The 23182-nt window shown below is 41.0% G+C and overlaps 1 protein-coding gene across 2 annotated transcripts in view; it reads right to left on the bottom strand.

Annotated features, from left to right (window-relative positions):
- PPP3CA (protein phosphatase 3 catalytic subunit alpha) overlaps positions 1–23182 on the bottom strand; it is a 253942-nt gene that overhangs the window by 37191 nt on the left and 193569 nt on the right. For both annotated transcript variants that reach the window (XM_075860623.1, XM_075860622.1), the window contains exons 5-6: positions 17376–17521; positions 14243–14382 (exon numbers count right to left, since the gene is read on the bottom strand). In XM_075860623.1, the coding sequence (XP_075716738.1) occupies positions 14243–14382; positions 17376–17521 (286 nt within the window). The remainder of the gene's footprint in view (positions 1–14242; positions 14383–17375; positions 17522–23182) is intronic.

The raw sequence follows: 23182 nt of genomic DNA, 5'->3' as shown, positions 1-23182 counted from the left end.
AATCGACAGCCTTGCCATGCGATGGCAAGGCTGGCGACTGCTACTATGGCAACAGGATGCCTAACAATGGCTTCCTATCTGCCATTACGTTAGCCGATTAGGCCCCGACCCGGAGCCTGATCGGCTTGCTGTCAGTGAACAACTGACATTTCTAATACATTGCACTACATAGGTAGTGCAATGTATTAGAACATCAAACAAACAGTTGGACCTTCAAGTCCCCTAGTGGGACTAAAGAAAGGTGTAAAAAAAATAAAAGTTGTAAAAAATACAATAAAAGTTTCAAATAATAACAAAACACAATCGCCCTTTTTCCCTTATCAAGTCATTTATTATTGAAAAAAATAATAAAGCCATACATATTTGGTATCGCTGTGACCGTAACGACCTGAACTATAAAAATATTATGTTATTTATTCCACACAGTGAACGCCGTAAAAAAAAAACTAAAAAATACTGACATAATTGCTATTTTTTGGTCACTTTGTCTTCCAAAAATTGAAATAAAAAGTGATCAAAAAGTCGCATGTACCTAAAAATGGTACCTATAAAAACTATAACTCGTCTCGCTAAAAACAAGCCCTCATACAGCTCTGTCGACGAAAAATTTAAAACCGTTATGGCTCTCACAACTTGGCGCCAGAAAAAAATCCATTCTCTTTACAAAAGTTATTTTATTGTGCAAAAAGTTGTAAAACATAAAAAGTGATATAAATTAGGTATCACCGGAATCGGACTGACCTGCAGAATAAAGGTAACATGTAATTTATAACGAATGGTGAACGCTGTATAAAAAGAACTAAAAAAGATGCCAGAATTGCTGTTTTTTGGTCACCTTGCCTCCCAAAAAAAAAAGGATAACAAGTGATCAAAAAGTCACATGTACCCCAAAATGGTACCAATAAAAACTACAGCTCGTCACACAAAAAAAAATAGCCCTCATACCACTAAGTCTATGAAAAAATAAAATTAGTCAAGGCTCCAATAAGCCAGGAAATAAAAATATGCAGTTGTGCCGGCCCGAGGGGAACGTTTCTTCTGTTTCAAGTGGCGTATTATCAAGGCCCCTAAAATTAGGGAACCAGGAAGGGGAGGGCCCAAACATATCTGCTGGAAGTGAGGGCGCCTGTATTATACCAGGACAACACTTTGCCAGCAAAATTCCCCAAACTTCAAAGGTGCAGAGTGCGGACCAAAAGGGGAATAAGTAAAGACCATTTATTAGTGCGACACCGGCCTGTGCAGAAAGGATTGTGTCACAGCATAACACACATCTATGGATTATTTTATTGTTTTTTTTACCCCACTATACCACCTGACTATGCCCCTTATATACTCTGCCCGCCTTACATGTACCCCCACATTATAAACGGAAAGACCAGTAAGACTCCAAACAAAAACTACTACAAGCAAAATCCACGCTCCAAAAGCCAAATGGCGCTACCTCCCTTCTGAACCCTACAGTGTGCCCAAACAGCAGTTTACTTCCACATATATGGCATCGCCATACCCGGGAGAACCCTTTTAACAATTTTTGGGGTGTGTGTCTCCAGTGGCACAAGCTGGGCGCCACATATTGGCATATCTATTGAAAAACCATTTTTCACTCTGCAACATCGCGTGCACACCAATTTCTGCCAATCACCTGTGGGGTTAATATGCTCACTACACCCCTAGGTGAATACATTGAGGGGTGTAGTTTCCAAAATGGGGTCACTTCTGGGCGGTTTCCACTGTTTTGGTCCCACAGGGACTTTGCAAATGCGACATAGCGACCAGAAACCAATCCAGCAAAATCTGTACTCCAAAAGCCAAATGGCGCTCCTTCCCTTCTGAGCCCTACTCTGTGCCTAAAGAGCAGTTTATGACCACATATGTGGTATTGCCGTACACAGGAGAAGTTGCTTTACAAGTGTTGGGGTGCTCTTTTTCATTTATTTGTTGAGAATATGAAACATTTTCAGCTAAAACTACGTCTTATTGAAGAAAAAGGATTTTTTTTATTTTCACTGCCCAATTCTAATAAAATCTATGAAACACCTGTGGGGTCAAAATGCTCACTACACCCCTAGATGAATTCCTCAAGGGGTGTAGTTTCGTGAATCGAGTCACTTTTGGGGAGTTTCCACTGTACTGGTACCTTAGGAGCTTTGCAAAAGTGACATGGTGTCAAGAAACCAATACAGCAAAATCTGTGCTCCAAAAGCCAAACGGCACTTCTTCTCTTCTGATCCTTGCCGTATGCCCAAACAGCAGTTTATGACCATAAATGGGGTATTGCCGTACTCCAGAGAAGTTGCTTTACAAATGTTGGGGTTCTTTTATTCCTTTATTTGTTGAGAAAATGAAAAATGTTGAGCTAAAGCTACGTCTTATTGGAAAAAAAGGATTTTTTTTATCTTCACTGCCCAATTCTAATAAAATCTATGAAACCCCTGTGGGTTCAAAATGCTCACTACACCCCTAGATGGATTCTTCAAGGGGTGTAGTTTCCTAAATGGAGTCACTTTTTTGGTGTTTTCACGGTCTTGGTCCCTTAGGGGCTTTGCAAATGTGACGTGGTCTCCGCAAACCATTCCTGCTAAATTTGAGCTCCAAAAGCCAAATGGCGCTCCGCCGTGTGTCCAAACAGCCGTTTATGACCACATGCGGGGTATTGTTTTACTCGGGAGAAATTGCTTTACAAAAGTAGTGGTGCATTTTCTCCTTTTAGTCCTTGTGGAAATTAGAAAAAATTAGCTAAACCTACATTTTCTTTGAAAGAATGTAGATTTTCATTTTCACGGCCTACTTCCAATAATTTCTGAAAAAAACCTGCGGGGTCAAAATGCTCACTATACCCCTAGATAATTTCCTCAAGGGGTATAGTTTCCAAAATGGTGTCACTTTTGGGGGATTTCCACTATTTTGGTGCCGCAAGAGCCTTTCAAACCCGACATGGAGCCTAAAATATTTTCTAATAAAAAGGAGGCTCCAAAGTCCTCTATGTGTTCCTTTGCTGCTGAGGCCTGTGCTTCAGTCAATAAGTGCACTAGGGCCACATGTGGGGTATTTCTAAAAACTGCAGAATCTGGGCAATAGATATTGAGTTGCGTTTCTCTGGTAAAACTTTCTGTGTTACAAAAAAAATAGATGAAAAATTAATTTCTGCAAAAAAAAAAAGAAATTTGAACATTTCACATCTACTTTGCCTTAATTCCTGTGAAACATCTAAAGGGTTAAGAAACTTTCTAAATGCGGTTTTGAATACTTTGAGGGGTGACATTTTTAAAATGGGGTGACTTATCGAGGGTTTCTAATATATAAGGCCCTAAAATCCACTTCACAACTGAACTGGCCCCTGTAAAAATAGCCTTTTGAAATTTTCTTGAAAATGTGAGAAATTGCTGCTAAAGTTCTAAGCCTTGTGATGTCATAGAAAAATAAAAGGATGTTCAAAAAACGATGCCAATGTAAATTAGACATATGGGTGATGTTAATTAGCAACAATTTTGTGGGGTATAACTATCTGTCTTACAAGCAGATACATATAAATTTAGAAAAATGCTAATTTTTGCAATTTTTAGCTAAATTTTGGTGTTTTTCACAATTAAATACTTAATGTATCGAGCAAATTTTGCCAGTAACATAAAGTCCAATGTGTCACGAGAAAACATTCTCAGAATCGCTTGGATAGGTAAAAGCATTCCGGAGTTATTACCACATAAAGTGAAACATGTCAGATTTGAAAAAATTGGCTGTGTCCTGAAGGCCAAAACAGGCTGTCTTGAAGGGGTTAAGGAATTACATTTGTCAGTCTCCTACCTATTCTTTCTCTTGCTGCTTCTATCACTATATATAATCACACTGGGGCCATTGCATAGCAACAGTCTGAATCAAACTTCGGTGACATTTTTTTTTTAATTTGAGTTTTGGGCATATATGTGTCACTCATACAGGCACTAGAACTTCCTATATGATAAAATTGCATGGACTGTTCCACGCAAGTTCTCCACAGGGGAAGGGGGCACAAACTCCTATCACACTTACGGCTTACTACTAAACACACAGTTAGGCCCTGTTTTTTGGCGCCGATTTTGACATAGAAACTGCGTCAGAATCGGTGCCAAAAAAACACCAAAATCGCCCTTCATTAGTTTTAATGGGAGGCAGAGGCTGTTTTTTTCTAGGGCGGTTTCTGGCCGCTCGCGGGGAAAAAAAAAAGCGGCATGTCCTTTCTTGCCGCGGTTCCACCTCGGACCTCCCACTGCAGAAAAAAACACGGCGCTAGTTTCCGAACGTTTTTCGCTGCCTTTTTTGCCTGCGGTTCTTGCATTAGCTTCATTGGACGCGGGGGGGCGAAAAATGGTGCGAAAAATGCAGCAAAAAAAGCGCAGGCCTCAAGCCTCCTGAAAGAATTCGGAGGCAGATTTTGTCTGCCTGCAAGAAAACTCAGTGTGAACAGGGCCATATAATGAAGAAGATGACAGTTCTTTCTCCCTGACTGTATACTTATGGTCTCTTATCTTTAATCGGATAATACTGAAATCAGGAAAATCCTCCCAGCAGGCAGAGATGGTACTTGCTCTAGCTGCTCATATGATGCGGTGCTGAGGCATCCTGGTATTAATAGCATAGAGCAGTATTTTTCAACCTTCAAGCCAAGTAACCGCAGGTGACAAGAAATCTCGAGTATCCGCAAGAAAGCGATCAGTTAGAAGACTCAGCTCACACTACTGTCAGACGCTCGGAACCTCCATCGCAGATTCCTTCCGATTTGATTAGAGGAATAGTACTGTATGCAACACTATTCTTCCCATCAAAATGACGTAGCCTATTATAGGCCAATGGTCCCATCAGGAGTTGTTGGTGTCTGTTATGTGACAAATCCAGCACTGCATCTTTATTTCTGACTAGACGATGGGAACAAAAAATGGTGTGCGTAGTGCAACATTTTTCCTTATGCCCCCCGTCCATTTATATAGAACATGCCCCCAACTGACAGTATTTGAATCGCAAATAGTACATATGACCACCTTAAGAAGGCTCCTAAAATTAATACACATCAGACCTGTCCAACTCCCTTTATACAGACCCCAGGCCAGAACCACCCCAGTATGCAGACCCTAGACCAGACCCCATTGTATATACAGACCCCAGACCAGCTCGCCCCCATGTTTAGAGACCCCAGATTAGAACTTCTAAAAATTGCAGACCCCAGATCAGAGCCCCTAATAATTAAAAGCTTTCTGCTGGAGGTCTTCTTTAAAAGTCCAATGGGCGATCCTACTCAGAGATTGGCACATTCATTTACACAGGAAAGGCTGTCAATCAATAGTCGAGGCCGCCCACTGTACTCTTTAGCCCACAATGAGCAGGGATTTAAGCAAATAAATGACAAGTTATATCGTTTTGTGAAAAAAAATTTCTCCAGATATCTATCTGCTTAGCTCCACCTGCTCTATAACAAAACGCCTGCAGATGTGACAGCATGTCCAAAGTGAGAGGTTCTCTTTAACCCCTTCCTACTGCAGCCACTTTTGACCTTCCTGACAGAACCTTATTTTTCAAATCTGGCATGTGTCACTTTATGTGTTAACTTCTAAACGCTTTATGTATCCAAGCGATACGGAGTTTGTTTTCTCGTGACACCTTGGACATTAAGTTAGTGGTAAAATTTGGTCAAAACATTCAGTATTTAATTGTGAAAAACACCAACATTTTGCAAAAAATGGCAACAATTTGCATTTTTCTAAATTTAACCCCTTAATGACCGGGACTGTTTGGGCCTTAATGACCAAGCCAGATTTGTTAAATCTGGTATGCGTGACTTTATCAGAGAATAACTCAGCGAAAGTTTTGAATATCCAAGTAATTCTGACATTGTTTTTTCGTCACATGTTGTACTTTATTTTAGTGGTAAAAGTAGACTGATACGATTTGCGGAAATTAATTAAAAAATAGAAAAATTGAAGAAATGTTGTAAAAATTATCATTTTTTCCTATTTTTAACGGCAATATGTCACATATGTACATACATACAGTACAATTTTTTTTATTAAATATATATTTCCATCTCTTTACTCTATTTTGGCAGCACTTTTGAAAAAAAAATTTTTTTTTTGAGCAATTTAGAAGACTTACAAGTTTAGTAATAATTTTATACATTTTGAAGTACATTTGGTTTTCCTGCACCAAGCCAGATTTTCAGAGGCTCATAGGTGTCAGAATGGTGGAAACCCCCACAAGTGACCCCATTTTGCAAACTACACCCCTTAAGGTATTTATTAAGGGGTGTTTTAAGTATTTTGACCCCAGTGTTTTTTTGTAAGAATTCATGCAAAGCAGGCGTAAAAAAATATAATCTCACTTTTTTCATAAAAGTATCACGTTGAAGACCAATTTCTTTGTAAAGCGACCATGAGAATGAAGAAACACACCCCAAAATCTATCACCCTGTTTCTCCTGTTTTCAAAAATGCCCCCATTGTGACTCTAATGCATTGCCTGGACACACAGCAGGGCTTGAAAGGAAGGGAGCACCCGGAGGCTTTCAGGACTCATATTTTGCTTGAAAATGTTTTAGGCCCCACTATATATTTCGAGAGGTTTTGAACTACCAGAACGATAGAAACTCCCCATAAACTACCCCATTTGGAAAACTAGACCCCTTAAGGTATTTATCTAGGGGTGTAGTGAGTATTTTGACCCCACAGTTTTTTGCTAAATTTAATGCATAGCAGGTGAAAAAAAAATAAAAAAATCACTTTTTTCATAAAAGTATCACTTTGAAGACCGATTTCTGTGTAAAGCGACCATAAGAATGAAGTAACACACGCCAAAATCTATCACCCTGTTTCTCCTGTTTTCAATAATGCCCCCATTGTGACCCTAATGTGTTGCCTGGACACACAGCAGGGCCCGAAAGAAAGGGAGCACCCGGAGGCTTTCAGGACTCCTATTTTGCTTGAAAATGTTTTAGGCCCCACAGTATATTTGGAGAGGTTTTGAATTACCAGAACGATAGAAACTCCCCATAAACGACCCCATTTAGAAAACTAGACCCCTTAAGGTATTTATCTAGGGGTATAGTAAGTATTTTGACCCCACAGTTTTTTGCTAAATTTAATGCATAGCAGGTGAAAAAAAATTAAACTTCACTTTTTTCATAAAAGTATCAGTTTGAAGACCGATTTCTTTGTAAAGCAAACATGAAAATGAGGGAAAAAAAAAAACAAAATCAATCACCCGGTTTCTCCTGTTTTCAAAAATACTCTCATTGTTGCCCCAATCTGCTTATTAGACGTGTGGCTGGGCCAAAAAGAGAGGGAGCACCCTTTGGCTTTCAGGGCACAATTTAATAAATTCTCGGCCCCATATCATGCATTTAGAGGCATTGAGCTGCCTGAACAAAAAAAAAAAAACCACGCAGAAATGACCCCATTTTAAAAACTAAACCCCTAAAGGTATTCATCTAGTGGTGTAGTGGGCATGCGGACCAAAAATTTGTTAAAGGAGGAAATAATGGGTATCATTTCAGACACTATGGGTATATAATGTTTTCTTCAAACTCTTATTAAGTTTCCACATGAAATAGAGGAGACATGGTAGAAGGTTATTTTGTTAGAAATATGCCACATTAATAAATTTGTGCGGCATACAGAAGAGAAGTGAAGCCGTGTATTCATAACGGATACATGTCGCTATAGACGTATTTGCCTGTACTTATGACTATGTCTTGCTGAAGAAGCAGTTGGTGCCATTATGATGTCATTGTGGACAGAATTCTGTCCTAATATAAAATCAGTCAGAGAGGAAAAAATAAACTGTACTGGAGTGACGGGCAATATCTTCAAACAAATGGAGGAAAATGTATCCAACTATGTTGCAAACTCGAGTCTGTTCACTAGATAGAAGAACACCTGTAGGGCTGTCAAGACAAGCTTTTTTTTTCAGTGACTGGTTGTACAACGTCTCTTTAGCTCCATAAATCCTTATATGAGGGACGAACGTGCCAAGTGACGCGGTACACCATAACAGGCCCCTGCCCGGCAAGGTAGGAACCGCTATGTGCACAAAACAACCAATCACCTACAGAATATATAGAGGGGCAATGTCCAAAACCATCTATAGGAACAGTAAAGGATCACTAATCCCCAAAATGATGTCAGTATTTCCATAAGAACCGTAACAAAGCCCATGGTGTATTGATAAGGAACAGCTCAATTATTAGAGATCCTCCAAAAAAAAAAATATCATGCCCGTATCACGGTACAGAATTAGGAATGTAACAGCCGTATGTGGCAGGACATAGTCATAAGAAAAAGGAAATACATCCCCAATTTATTCTTGTAACCATTGCTAAAATGCACGACTTCCACTAATTCAGGGGCGGCACGGGCCGCAGGTGTTGGATTTATCTACTAATAAATGCAATGCCCACATTTATTTTTTATTTCAAGAACACTTGTGGGGTCCATGTTCTGAATAGACAGATGTGGGCTCCTGCACAATAAACTGTATTCATTTGTGAGTGATCAAGTCCAGGATTTAATTGTCCAAGAATTGTATAAAAAAAATCATAAAGGGTAAATTTAGTTTTACAGTCTGAAATAAATAAACCTCCCCATGAGAATCCCTCCCTCCCTTGGAAAGCCCAGAAACGAAACAAAAAAATATGCATAAATGAAATTGACTCCCTAAAAAGAATCCCCCCTCCCCACCCTTTTTGGTTTTCCCTAAATTATAGATAAAATTAATAATTAGAAACGGTGTGGTAGGTCTCAAAACAGGGGTAGTTGCACAGGCCTGGATTTGAAGGGCACATGGGGCAGTAAAACCGGGAATCGCTCCTCCTTCCGTGTTTACTGCACACCCGGCATCTCTTTTGGGGGTATCTTTGGTTCACAGAGGCAGGGACGGGGTGAAGGAAGTGGCGCTCAGTGAGCCTTTTGACATCCTCTGACTCGAAGGAGTCTCTAGGTGCGGGGGAGTCAAACAGGAGGTGCTCTATAATTTTCTCCTGATACTGGAGGAAACTGAGCGTTCCCTGGGTCTTGTAGAGCACATAGCTGTTGTAAGTGGCCATTTGGATAAGGTAGATCGCTACCTTTTTATACCAGGCCCTAGTTTTGCGCTTGACCAGGTACGGTTGTAGGACCTGGTCAGATAGATCGACTCCCCCCATGAACTTGTTATAGTCCACCACGCAGACCGGTTTCCTCTTATCAGAGGTAGCGCCCCTCTCTCTTACTGCCACTGTGGTGTCCTCGTGCACGGTGGAGAGCATGTACACGTCCTTTTTGTCACTCCATTTGACAGCGAGCAACTGGTCACTTGCAAATGAGAGTGACGCACCCCTTACTAGTCGCCTGGACACCAGTCGTTGAGGGAAGCCGACTATTTTTTCGTACCGTCCCACAGGCCCCTGTATTCGCAGCATGGAGGGACTTATACAGGGGGACACTGGTGTAGTAATTGTCGGTGTACACATGGTACCCTTTTTGTAGGAATGGCACCATGAGTTCCCAGACAATTTTCCCACTAATGCCAATATCCTCTGGGCATCCTGGGGGATTAAGGTGGCGGTCCCTGCCCTCATAAATGAAAAAGCCACAGGTGTAGCCCGTTGTGCTCTCGCACACCTTATAGAGTTTCACTCCGTATCGGGCTCTTGTGGAGGGGATGTACTGGCGAAACGATAGACGGCCCTTGAAGGACATAAGGGACTCATCTACCGCTAGTTTTTGGCCTGGGGTGTATAAATTGAAAAATGAGTCACTTAGGAGGGAGATTAGGGGTCTCAGTTTGTTGAGGCGATCATAGGCTGGGTCACTTCTTGGGGGGATTTGTGTATTGTCAGAAAAATGCATGAAACGCATTAGAGTCTCATAGCGCGTTCGGGCCATAACGGCTGCAAATACAGGCGTGCTGTGGATAGCGCTGGTAGCCCAATAGGAGCGGATAGAGGTTTTTTTTTACTATGCCCATGATTAGGGTAATTCCCCAAAAATTTTTTATTTCAGAAACTGTTGTGGGGATCCATCCTCTGGCATAGCAAGACCTGGGATTTTGGGTGCCAAATTGCCTGGTGTATAAATTCGTCTGCTGGACGATTAGTTCCAGGACCTGATCGCCTATAAACAAATGAAAAAAATTATAGGGACTAAAATTTGAGACATCTGCGTTGATGCCTGGAGTCGCTGTAAATGGCAAAACTTGGGGGGAGAAAGCAATTGCAGGATCCCAAATTGCGGAAGGGACTGCAGTACTAGGCCCGTCTCCTGACGCTTCATCGCTGACCGCTGCGTCCACCACCATAGGGCTGGGGGGTCCAGTGGCAGAAGCAGAACTTGTGTCGCTTTCTGAGCCAAGTTCTGCTTCTGACGCAGTGTCCGTATCACTGCCGGAACCGCTAGAGCACAGCATGGCTTATGCCTGCTCTGCAGAGAACATTCTGCGGCTTCTGCGGTTCATGTTCACCACACTAATAATTGTTTTTTTTAGTTTTTTTTTAGAAGACAAACAAAAAAACGGTGGTGATTACGTGTAATCTGGGGTGATTACTGGTAATCTGGGGTAATTACGGGTAATCTGGGGTGATTACGGGTAATCTGGGGTGATTACGGGTAATCTGGGGTAATTACGGACAATATTCGGATAATATCGGAACACTGGCGAGTAAGTATGTGGTGTATTTTACAGTATAATACAGCACAAGATTTGTATAGTATCTCTCTCTCTCCTCTCACAGATCAACTACAGTGAGAGGAGGGAGGGAAAGAGCACAAATCTTGTGCTGTATTTTGAAAATATGGGACTATGGTCACTGTGATAGGTATATCACAGTGACCATCTTATCAGGGACCAATTATAACGGTCCCTGATCAGTTTCTATGTACAGGCAGAATAGCTGCCTTTCACTGACAGCGCATGCGTGCGCCATTTTTTTTTACATTTTCCCGGCGGTTGGGGGGAGGGGGGGGGGCACGATCGGGGGCCTAACAAGTGTTTTTTTTATCTCCTCTCACCAAATATTCATGGGGAGAGGAGATAAAAAGTTAGATTTCACTGCTGCACTAATTGTAACGGTGATCGCCGGTATTCGTTGAATACCGGCGATCGCCGGTTTGGGGACCGCAAACAACGGTCCCCAGACTGTGCTCCAAGCCCTCAGCTACCTCTGGTAGCTGAGGGCAGGGAGCTATCCCACTGCACGGCGCCGCAATCTTAATTAGATTGTGTGCGCATGCGCGGGCGCCATTTTTTTTCTCTTCCCGGCAGCTGCGGGAGAAGAGAAGGGGGGCACGATCGCGGGCATCGGAGGCCCTTCAGGTTAGTTTTTTATCTCCTCTCACCAAACATTCATGGTGAGAGGAGATAAAAATGTTAATTTTCCACCGCTGCGTTAATTGTAACGGCGGTCGCCGGTATTCGTTGAATACCGGCGATCGCCGGTTTGGGGACCGCAAATAACGGTCCCCAGACTGTGCTCCAAGCCCTCAGCTACCTCCGGTAGCTGAGAGCAGGGAGCTATCTCTTTTCACGGCGCCGCAATTTTATTCTAATGCAGTGCCGTGAAAAGGCGTATGCATCAGAATAAAGCCCGTTAGTGGCCGCCGTGAAAAGGCGTATTGGCGGTCACTAACGGGTTAAATGTATCTGCTTGCAAAAAATAAATAAATAGTGACACCACACAAAATAGTTGCTAACTAACATTTCCCATATGTCTACTTTATGTTTGCATAATTTTTTTTGAACATCCTTTTATTTTTCTAGGACGTTACAAGGCTCTTAGAACTTTAGCAGAAATTTCTCACATTTTCAAGAAAATGTCAAAAGGCTCTTTTTACAGGGACCAGTTCAGTTGTGAAGTGGCTTTGAGGGGGCTATATAATGCAAACCCCCATAAATCAACCCATTTTAAAAACTGCACCGCTCAAAGTAATCAAAACAGCATTTAGAAAATGTAACTCTTTAGGCGTTTCACAAGAACTAAAGCAAAGTGGAGATAAAATGTACGAATTTTTTTTTTTTTGCAGAAATTCATAATTACTCCATTTTTTTCTGTAACACAGAAGGTTTTACCAATTCAATATTTATTGCCCAGATTCTACAGTTTTTAGAAATATCCCACATGTGGCCCTAGTGTGCTAGTTTACTGAAGCACAGGCCTCAGAAGCAAAGGAGCATCTAGTGGATTTTGGGGCCTTCTTTATATTCGAATATATTTTAGGCACCATATCAGGTTTGAAGAGGTTTTGTGATGCCAAAACAAAGGAAACACCTCAAAAAAAGACCCCATTCTGGAAACTACACCCCACAAGGAATTCATCTAGGGGTGTAGTGAGCAGTTTGACCCCACAGGAATTTCATAGACTTTATTAGAATTTGGACATGAAAATGAAAAATTTTGTCCACAAGGAAGAAAAAAAAGTCCCCTAACATTTGTAAAGCAATTTCTCCCAAGTACGGCAATACCCCACATGTGGTCATAAACTGCTGTTGGGGCACACAGTAGGGCTCAGAAGAGAAGCGCCATTTGGCTTTTGGAGCACAGATTTTGCTGGATTGGTTTCTCGTCACGTCGCTTTTGCAAAGGGACCAAAACAGTGGAAACTACACCCCTTAAGAAGTTAATCTAGGGGTGTAGTGAGCATTTGGACCCCACAGGGTTTCATAGATTTTATTAGAATTGGGCAGTGAAAATGAAAAAAAAAAAATTTTTCTTCAATGAGACGTAGCTTTAGCTCAAAAGGTTTTATTTTCTCAACAAATAAAGGAGAAAAAGCACAGCAACATTTGTAAAGCAATACCCCATATGTGGTCATAAACTGCTGTTTGGACACACCGCGGGACTCAGAAGGGAAGGAACGCCATTTGGCTTTTGGAGTCCAGAATTTGCAGAATTGGTTTCTGGGCACTGTCGCATTCGCAAAGCCCCTATGGGACCAAAACAGTGGAAACTCCCCAGAAGTGACTCCATTTTGGAAACTACACCCCTCAAGGTATTCACCCAGGGGTGTAGTGAGCATGTTAACCCTGCAGGTGTTTTCCAGAAATTAGTGTGCACTCGATGTTGAAAAGTGAAAATGGGAATTTTTTCATAGATATGCCAATATGTGGTGCCCATCTGACAGTGTCTAACTGGCAGATTCTTTTTCTAATACAGTGCACTACCTATGCAGTGCAATGTATTAGATCTGTCAGTCATTCACTGACAGCAAGGAGATTAGGCTTCGCCTCCGGGCGGGGCCTAATCGGTTTCCGCAATGGAAGAGCAGGAGGCCATTGTTAGGCCTCCTTTTGCCATATCAGCAGTCGGCAGCCTTGCGATTGCAGGGCAGGGCTGCCGATCTACTGCCAACCACTAAGTTGCAGCGATCGCTTTCGATCACTGCATCTAAGGTGTTAATGGCAGGAATCAGAGCTAGCTCTGGTTTCTGCCGTTACAGGTGGATGTCAGCTGTAACATTCAGGTGACATCCACCGCTGATGACGCTGGCTCAGCTCCTGAGCCAGCGCCATCTTGCCGACGGCTAGGGAAGCTTTTTAGGCCCCGCCTCCGGATGGGGCCTGAAAGGCTTCTGTACTAGGCAGACCGGGAGGCCACTATTAGGCCTCCAGATGCCATTGCAGCGACCTGCAATGCGGAAATTTCCTTGCTGGGGTGCCGATGAGCTGCAAACACCTTAAATGCAGCAATCGTTTTTGACCACTGCAATTAAGGGGTTAATGGCGAGGATCTAAGCTAACTTCGGACCCCGCCATTACAGCAGGGTGTCAGCTGTAACATACAGCTGACATCCGAGGATGATGGCACCAACTCAGCTTCTGAGCCGGTGCCATAAACTTGTCGTAGGTATGCGACAATTTGCGGGAAGCACTGGCTTTCCATGACGTATACTTACGACAAATGTCGGGAAGAAGTTAAATATATATATTTTTACAATTTAACTAAACAGACTGTTCTTGTGACAAAATACCCTGAAACCGACAGGGGAAAATTCATTACTTAGGCAGTTACCATGCTTTATTGGCTGTAGTAAGGTTTATTTAACAAAGGTGCAGCAAAGGAAATTCAGTCAACTCCACCAGAGAAAAAGAAAACAAAAGCTAACTGATTTGTCTCCTGCCAACCATCCTGAATCGAGCTAAACCTATACCAATAAGAGAATTGGGAGTATGGTCCGCTGGAGAAAATACCAAACAATGGTGTAAAGAATGATAAAATACATCATCGATAAACATTATGAACTACTTACCTGTAAAAATAAGAGCACCCTCTAACTGTGTTGTGAGTGAAATGTTCTTGGCTTTTCTCATTACCAAAGTCTTCCAGGGGATCTGACCACAAAATATCGCACATGGGCCCGTATGCAGGGGGTTCTTTAAAGCGATCTAACTGAAAAAAGCAAAACAACAACATTATTTAATTCTTAAATGAACAACATAGAAGAGCATATAAAAATTGGGATTCAACTAATAGTCCCTTACCAGTATTATATCTGGGTATGATAAAAACTTCTCGGCATAGCAGCATATGGTCCAGTGGCAATGGCCGCTGCCCGGGTAATGTACTATTACATGAAACCCTTGCAAATGAATGAGTAAACATGTAATACATGGAAGAGGGGGTGGGGGAAGAGTCATTCTTTGCAGTGGCTCTCTGGCCTGGCTTATAGAGAGCGGTACCAAGCGGTACCAAGCGGGAGCCCCCCCCCACCCACCCATATGAAATAATACACGTTTAGAGGCATTATCCACATGGAACAAAGCTTTCAATGCTGGCTATCAGCAATTCTCGTTGTTACACATTTTTTAACCATGTCCACAGCAACAAAATAGCCCTAGTCTAAAGAAGAAATGAAAAAAAGCTTAAAGGCTATGTACACCTTTTAACCCCAATATTTTTTATTTTTTAAATAAAACAATGTTTTAGGAGAATTAAAGCGACTTTTAAATTGACTTCATGAACTTAGATGTGATCGTTATTAGCTGGATCCCGCGTGACCAGCTTTTACCAGAGCCGTCAGTCTAGCTGACCTGACGGAATCAGCTTTGACGGAAGGATACAGCTTCTATGTATCAGGATATATAGAAGCTGTATTTTTAAAAGTACATTATTTTCTTACATTAAAAGTTGTTTGAAATCACTAAAAACTTATTATAATTGATAAAAAAAAGAATTGGGTTCAAAGGTGTAGATAGCCTTTAAATGTAATGAAGTCAACTTGTATTACTAGTAAGAAATTTTCAGTGTCTGAAGTCTTTCATTCAGTGCATGGAATGATCCTGCAAACCTTGGGAAACCTTTCATAAGTTGCAGATGACTTGTCACATTGATTTATATATCTATCAAACTGGCTAATCTAGTCAAGAAGTAAAATAAAACGTAAATAATTCAGTTATAAAACAGTGAAATTTTAGCCCAGGGCTTTATATTATTTGAGCGGAATGAAGTGATATTTCATCTCCTTGACGTTCAATTAAAAAGAAGAAAACTTTCATTAGAAAGATGCATTCAGAGATTCAGCCTCAAATGTGTATCATAAAATATGCAAAACTGAGCTAGAATTCCAAACGTATTTTAGGCTTGTAAATTATTCATGGTCTCATAACTGAAATTCTCAGGAATGAAATAATGTGTTGATAAATATGCAGATTGTGTTTCAAAAAGCCACGGACAGACTTATTACCAACCGCATATTCTATATATATAAAAAAAAAAAAAAAAGCTAATAACTCCGAGTAAATCTGCAATTAAGCATGGAATCCCAGAAGATGCAGCTCAAGAAACAATTCATATGTGACATTCCCAATCAATCCTGATCACTTGTTTAGGAAAACTGGAAATTCGCTTTATAAGGGGTAGTTTATAAGGTGGAAGGGGAAAATAAATGAAGGAAGTTTTTTGTTTTTTTTGCTCTGAGATCAGTGGTGCTGGAGGTGTTTGGCAGCTGCTTATCTTTCCTGCCTCCATAGGCATTCATACAAAGACACGGCACAGCCTTAATTTCATAATAAATCTTTAAAGGAGTCAGAGCTTCCCTACTTTTCTTTACACAGTCAAAGAATTAAAAATGTAACATTCTAATGGCCTGCAACCGCCACTAGGTGCCACTTTTTTTTTTAAAGCAGTTATGTTCACAGGGGTCGGATTTGCTGCAGATAATTCTGCAGCAAATCCAACCTGGATTCTTCAGGGAATTTCAGCCGAAAGTCCGCACCAAATTGTGTTTTACTTGTTGCAAGTTTTTGGCCGGATGTGCCGCTGCAAAAAAAGAAGAGTGGAGAAAAACTCCCCTGGCCTCCCATAGCGAAATGTCCCTATATCCCCAGATGGTTTCTGTGTGGCCAGCCTCCTGTGATTGGCTGCAGCATTCAAATGTCCTCCCTTGAGTCATGCAGCAAAGAGACCAGAAAGGGGAGCAGTGGGGCATCGCTAAGGCAGACCAGGGGAGAGGAGTATGATGGTCTTTTTATTTGAAACTGGAAATAGGGCTTTTTTTTATTTTCCTACTTGCGATTTTTGCTGCAGATTCGCAGCTTTTCCATAGCAAAAATTGCAACAGTTGGTAGTTGTTGTGGATTAAAAGTTTCCCATAGAACTCGGGTAAAAATTTGCAACAAATGCGCAACCATTCTGCAGCATAAATTGACAATTGAGAATTTTCTGCAGCGTGTGGATGAGATTTGTTAAAGTCTCATCCATTTTGATGCTACTGTAATACGCTGCAGATTTTCCGCCGGTAAATCCAGCCAGAAAATCCACAGCAATCACACCACGTGTGAACATAGCCATAAACAGTTTCTTTTAAGCTTTCACTACTGTCTTCATCTGTTTTCAGTAAGCTAACCCTAGAGGCAGCCAGAAACATCTCATTTAACTCTATGGCAGTGTAAAGCGAAGCAGAGGATTTGGAATTCTGAAACTGAAACAAAAAAAAAAAAAAAAAGAGATAAAACCCTGTTTAAAGAAACGTTATGAAAAGAACCTGCACAGAATATCAGGCATGTTTCTGAAATTCACTGGACACTTTTTACTTCAAAACACAAACTTTAATGGGACTAATCCTCAGATTTTTAGTGCGGAATTCGCGCAAATAAGTAGCATGCTACTTATTTCCATAGCAGCGGACAAAATCTCAACATGTAATTTCTGTAGAATGTGAATGGGGTTGCGGAAACCCACATTTACATGAAATCGGTGTTAAATCCGACTTGTCTAAACGGAGTCTTAACAGGGAACGAATGAGATCTTTTAGGAAGGTTTACAATCTAGTGCATCATTAATCCGTCAGAAGGTTCAAAAACAATTATTTGTTTTTATGTTTGCAGACAATATCATTGGGAAAAAAAACTTTATAGGTAGAACTCTTCTTTATAGGTACTTACTTTTCTAATATCATCTAAAGTGTTGATTTCTGGAGATAAGCCACCATGTACACACAGGAACTGTTGGTTCATCAGAGCAGCCAGAGGAAGGCAGTCAAAGGCATCCATGCAGGCGTCATACACTCTTTCTGAATATTTTATTTTACCTTTTAATGAACACATTAAAAATCAATAATGTACTGTCACAAGAGTTACTGTATGTATAAAACAAAGCAATTTATGGCAAAAATAAGGGACAAATATTTCAAAATTGTCAGATTCTGTTCAGAATAGTGACATGCGTTAAAAAAAATTTCATTGAGAAATAAAGTGTAACTTTTACCATTTATATATGCATTAAAAACTGAAATATATAACATCTACTGTCCAGGTAGCTACATAAGATTTCTTTACTATTAGTAGACCCATATAGATTTCCTTGCATTATCTTCTATTTTTTTGAGGAGTCTCATAACTGTTCAAAAATCTAAAATCTATTTTTGTGTCAATAACTTTTCTGCAATCGACCATAAAAAAAATATTCAGGTTTTATTTGTAGTAAACAAAACCATAATACATAACCTACTGTTATACCATTATGGTATTCCATGTGTGAGTTTTGTTTTTTTTCTTGCTGCTTCTATCTCTCTATATCAGACTGGGATGTTTGCTTAGTAGCAGTGTGAATCAGGCTCGGTGACATGCTTTCTATACTTGATTCTATAGAGATCTATGTGTCACCCATCACGGGCTTCAGCAGCTCCTGTACCACACTAGTCTTCCACAGGGGGGGACAGAAACTCCCCAGACTTGCGAGTCCCTATCTCCTTAAATGGAACAGAACGTTCCTGATGTGCAAACATTTGTAAGTATGGCCTTTTTCGGTGTTTTTGTATATGTCCCCTTGTTTTTATCGGTTCTGTTTGCACATCAGGAACGTTCTGTTCCATTTAAGGAGATAGGGACTCGCAAGTCTGGGGATCCTTGTCGTGGATTGCGAGCTTGCGTCCTTTTGGCCAAAATGATTACTAATACCCCAGGTATTTTTCATTACTACATATATTCACTTCTCTTGGACACAGCCGGGTCTTTGATGCTGGGAGAGCATGGTGTGTTGTTTGGCATAGCAAGCAGGGTAGCCCGCTCTATGAACTATCAAGGCGTCACAAATAGGCTTCTACCTGGCTATACACGTTGTGCCTCATGACGTACACACTATCCCTCCATGTTTCACACACTTGCACCCCATTACCCATTTATTTCTATTGAGGCACTTCACTCATTACTGCCCTCTATATTTCACTCATAGTATTACACTTGCACACACACTATTCATTTATTATTTCTTACCACACATCCCATGCACCACACACACCACTCCCCTCAAGACCAGTGGGAGTGGCTATTATTATTTAAAGCACCTGCTCATTCCTTCATCAGCGTTTCTGACCTGGCTGTGTCCATTTGTAAGTATGGCCTTTTTCGGTGTTATTGACCAGCGCAGATGGAGGACCTGCTTCGGCAGCTCATCGTCCGTGCGGAGACAGCAGGAGGAGAAGATTGGCTGAGAAGCTGCTTGAGTATCCCGGAGCCGCGACCTGCACTGGAGCAAAGAAAAAGTCCAGTGCCTGGGATGATGACTTCCGCCGTCGATGACGACATCCAGGAGGAGACGTCACAGAAGAGTTTCATCACAAGCGAGTGACCGCCAGTTCTGCCGACGGAGCGAGCGAGGATGAGCAGTCTGTGTACACTCCGCCCCCAGATTTTAGAAGACAGCGGAGCATTTCTTCTTATTCTCGGCACAGTGGAGCACTTCCGCCCAGGGACAGGAGCCGGCGTTCAGCCTCTTCGAGGGCACCGGGTGCCTCTTCAACTCAGCGGAGCCATTCTGAAGTTACAGTCATTAACCCTTCAGCTGCTGGTTTTTCTTCAGTCCAGTCTCAGGATAAGGGATTTTTCTCATGCAGATGGAGGTTCTCACCAACCTGGATTACAGTCTTCTGTGGTAAACCTCTCACAGTATCCACTTCAGGAGGAGCAGATTTCAAACTTTCAAGGGAAGCAAGTATCCTCTGGATTACTCCAGGAGGCGTCATCAAGGAGTAGTGGGATTTCAAATGTACCACAGAATGTCATTAATGCTGATTTAATGTCTAATTTTCTTCATTTATTGAAAGAGTTTATGTTAAATTCTGCAGCTTCTCATTCTGTTTCTAAAGTCTGGGTTAAACCTCCAGCTACTACTAGTTTAGCTAGTAGTTCTATTGTTAGTCAAAATCTTAATACTGTTCCTGTTTTTAATTCTAATGTTAATCAGGTTGATTGTTCTGTTCCGTTGTTCGAAAAAGGTTTAGGTGTTGTAGAAACTTGTTGTAAGGAGGCAATTTCTTGTGAAATTTCTCCTTTAGTTTTAATTTAACAAACACTATAAAAGAACGTATATGGAGAAACAAATTTATTGACCTTTTATCACTGCTGTCCTTTGCAAAGGAGCATGTGGTTTGCAGTGATCAGAAGGATGAGAAAGCGGAGGATGAGAGAAAGCGTACCTTACCAAGATCTTTTAATAATTGGTTACAAGCGTTTTGTATCTTTGCTTTCGTATTAGGAGCGCGTCATCCTGAGTTTTGTTCAGGGCTTTTTCAGCATGTTGACATTATTTTAGAAGCTTATCGAAATTTTGGTGGTTTTGCATAGTATCACTACGATGAGATGTTTCGTCAAAAATTGGCGGTACACCCAAACATTAAATAGGGTGTTAAAGGATTGTGGATTAATTTAATGTTGCCTCAGAGATCAACTGTTAATACACAGACTACCCCTCTGCATGGTACTATGCGTAAGGGTGTCTGTTTTGCCTACAACGAATCAACTTGCAAATGGTTGAATAATTGCAAATATAAACAGGTGAGCTCCTTTTGTGGGGGCACTCATCCAATGTCAAGATGTTTTAAAAAAAAACAAAAACAGTCAAACGAACCAACAGCAGCTTAAAGAGGCTCTGTCACCAGATTTTGCAACCCCTATCTGCTATTGCAGCAGATCGGCGCTGCAATGTAGATTACAGTAACGTTTTTATTTTTTTTAAAACGAGCATTTTTGGCCAAGTTATGACCATTTTCGTATTTAGGCTTGCAAAAGTACAACTGGGCGTGTTGAAAAGTAAAAGTACAACTGGGCGTGTATTATGTGCGTACATCGGGGCGTGTTTACTACTTTTACTAGCTGGGCGTGGTGTATAGAAGTATCATCCACTTCTCTTCACAACGCCCAGCTTCTGGCAGTGCAGACACAGCGTGTTCTCGAGAGATCACGCTGTGACGTCACTCACAGGTCCTGCATCGTGTCAGACGAGCGAGGACACATCGGCACCAGAGGCTACAGATGATTCTGCAGTAGCATCGGCGTTTGCAGGTAAGTCGATGTAGCTACTTACCTGCAAATGCTGATGCTGCTGCAGAATCAACTGTAGCCTCTGGTGCCGACACGATGCAGGACCTGTGAGTGACGTCACAGACCTGCACTGCCAGAAGCTGGGCGTTGTGAAGAGAAGTGGATGATACTTCTCATCAGAGCGCCCAGCTAGTAAAAGTAGTAAACACGCCCCGATGTACACACATAATACACGCCCAGTTGTACTTTTACTTTTCAACACGCCCAGTTGTACTTTTGCAAGCCTCATTTGCATAAATACGAAAATGGTCATAACTTGGCCAAAAATGCTAGTTTTTTAAAAATAAAAACGTTACTGTAATCTACATTGCAGCGCCGATCTGCTGCAATAGCAGATAGTGGTTGCAAAATCTGGTGACAGAGCCTCTTTAATACAAGGGAGCAGTTATCTAAAAGCACTGACTCCAGTGAAAGTGGAAAGAATGCTTCCATGGCTACCGTGACAGGGAGAAAGCGGAATTCATTTATTTAGGATTTTCTGAAGGTTTTCAGGTACCTGAATTTTGTGGCAAAGGCTGTTATTGGGTAAATAATCTATATTCATATATAGGAAGGAAAAAATTACAGAAGGAATTAGACTTAGGGAGAATAACGGGTCCTTTTTCTCACCCGCCTTTTGTTAATTTTAGATTATCCCCGTTAGGCATAGTTACAAAAAAGGAAGTAGGTGATTTTAGGTTGATCCACCATTTATCCTATCCTGAGAAGTCTTCTCTTAATGATGAGATTGAGAAATCTTTTTCTTCAGTAGAATATGCCTCATTTGATCAAGCAATTATTATTTTACGTAGTTGTGGTCAGAGCTTTTTTTTTTAGCAAAAGCGGATATCAAAACCGCTTTTAGATTATTGCCTGTACACCCGAAAGGTTTTAATTCCTTGGGTTTTTGATAATAAATGTTATTTCGATAAATGTCTCCCTATGGGATTTTCTATGTCATGCAGGTATTTTGAAGCTCTCTCGAGTTTTTTGCATTGGGTCATTGAATCGGAAGTTTTTGAAAAAATTGGAAATTTTACATTATCTGGATGACTTTTTGTTTATTGGTCCTTCTGGTTCTTGTTTGTTGTTATTTAATACGTTTTTGAAGTTTCTGAGTTATTCGGTGCTCCGATTGCTAGGGAAAAAACAGTTTTTCCTTGTTTATCTTTAGAGGTTTTAGGTATTATTATGGACTCAGAAAAAATGGAATTTAGATTACCTTCTGTTAAATTGCATAAAATGAGATCTTTATTATTTGTCATGATGGCTAAAAAGAAAACCACATTAACCCCTTAAGGACACGGCCAATTTTAGCCTTGAGGACAGAGCAATTTTTTTTAAAATTCCCTCTTTGCATCCCGACGCTCATAACGCTTTTATTTTTTGTACGACGTAGTTGTATGAGACTTTGTTTTTTGCGGGACAAGTTGTACTTTATGTACGTACCATTTTTTGGTACAAATACATCATCGTTTAATTTCTATACATTTTTAATTAGATTAAAATGCAGAAAAAAAAGCAGTTGCGCAGCAGTTTTAATATTTATTTTTTTACACCATACACCGATCATCATAAATAATGTTATACATTTGTTGTACAGGTTGTTACGGTCGTGGCGATACCAAATATGTCTGTATTATTTAATGTTTTGGGACTTATATTTTAAAAAGTTTATTTATTATAAAAAATGTGTGTTTCTGTGTATTTTATTTACTTTTTATTTATTTATTTACCATTATTTTTTTTTACATTCATGTAACTTTTTTTTTTAAATCTCATAAAGGGATTTATCATTTTGATTTTGCAACTGTAATGTACTGGCATAGATCTGTATGCCAGTACATTAGCCTGTGTACTGATTGTACACAGGCAGTTGTTAGGGCAGACCTCAGTATGCCCTAACAACAGGAAATATGTTCAGACAGCCCTGGGGTCCTTCACTGGACCCTGGGCTGTCTGGCCATACCAGTTGTGGGCTTTGATCGCGTCACAGTTATTTTCTGTGACGCGATCAATGTGCAGTCCCCTTTCTTTGAACGCCGCGATCAGCTGTCATCGCGGCGTTCAAAGGGTTAACAGCGGAGAGAAGATGTTTCTCTTCTCTCCGCAGTCAGAGCGGGGCCGTGGCTGTGTATTACAGCCGTTGCCCCGCTCTCGATCGCGCGCACAGACGCGCGCAGGGACAGCTGTCACACAGAACGAGTATGCTCGTCCTAATGCGCGAAGTGCTCGCCGCTCAGGACAAGCATACTCGTCCTGTGTCGGCAACCAGTTAAAGGACATTCTTTATTAGGGCTTTTAAATTTTGCTAATAGGGTTATTCCTATTGGACAAGTTTTTTTTAAAAGATTGTATTTTTCTACCAGAGGTCTCAAAACTCCTGGTTCTCA

This window comes from Rhinoderma darwinii, chromosome 1, assembly GCF_050947455.1.
Source record: "Rhinoderma darwinii isolate aRhiDar2 chromosome 1, aRhiDar2.hap1, whole genome shotgun sequence".
Lineage (NCBI taxonomy): Eukaryota > Metazoa > Chordata > Amphibia > Anura > Rhinodermatidae > Rhinoderma > Rhinoderma darwinii.
Note: the sequence above shows the minus strand (reverse complement) of the source record. Positions and strands in the feature narration are given on the sequence as shown.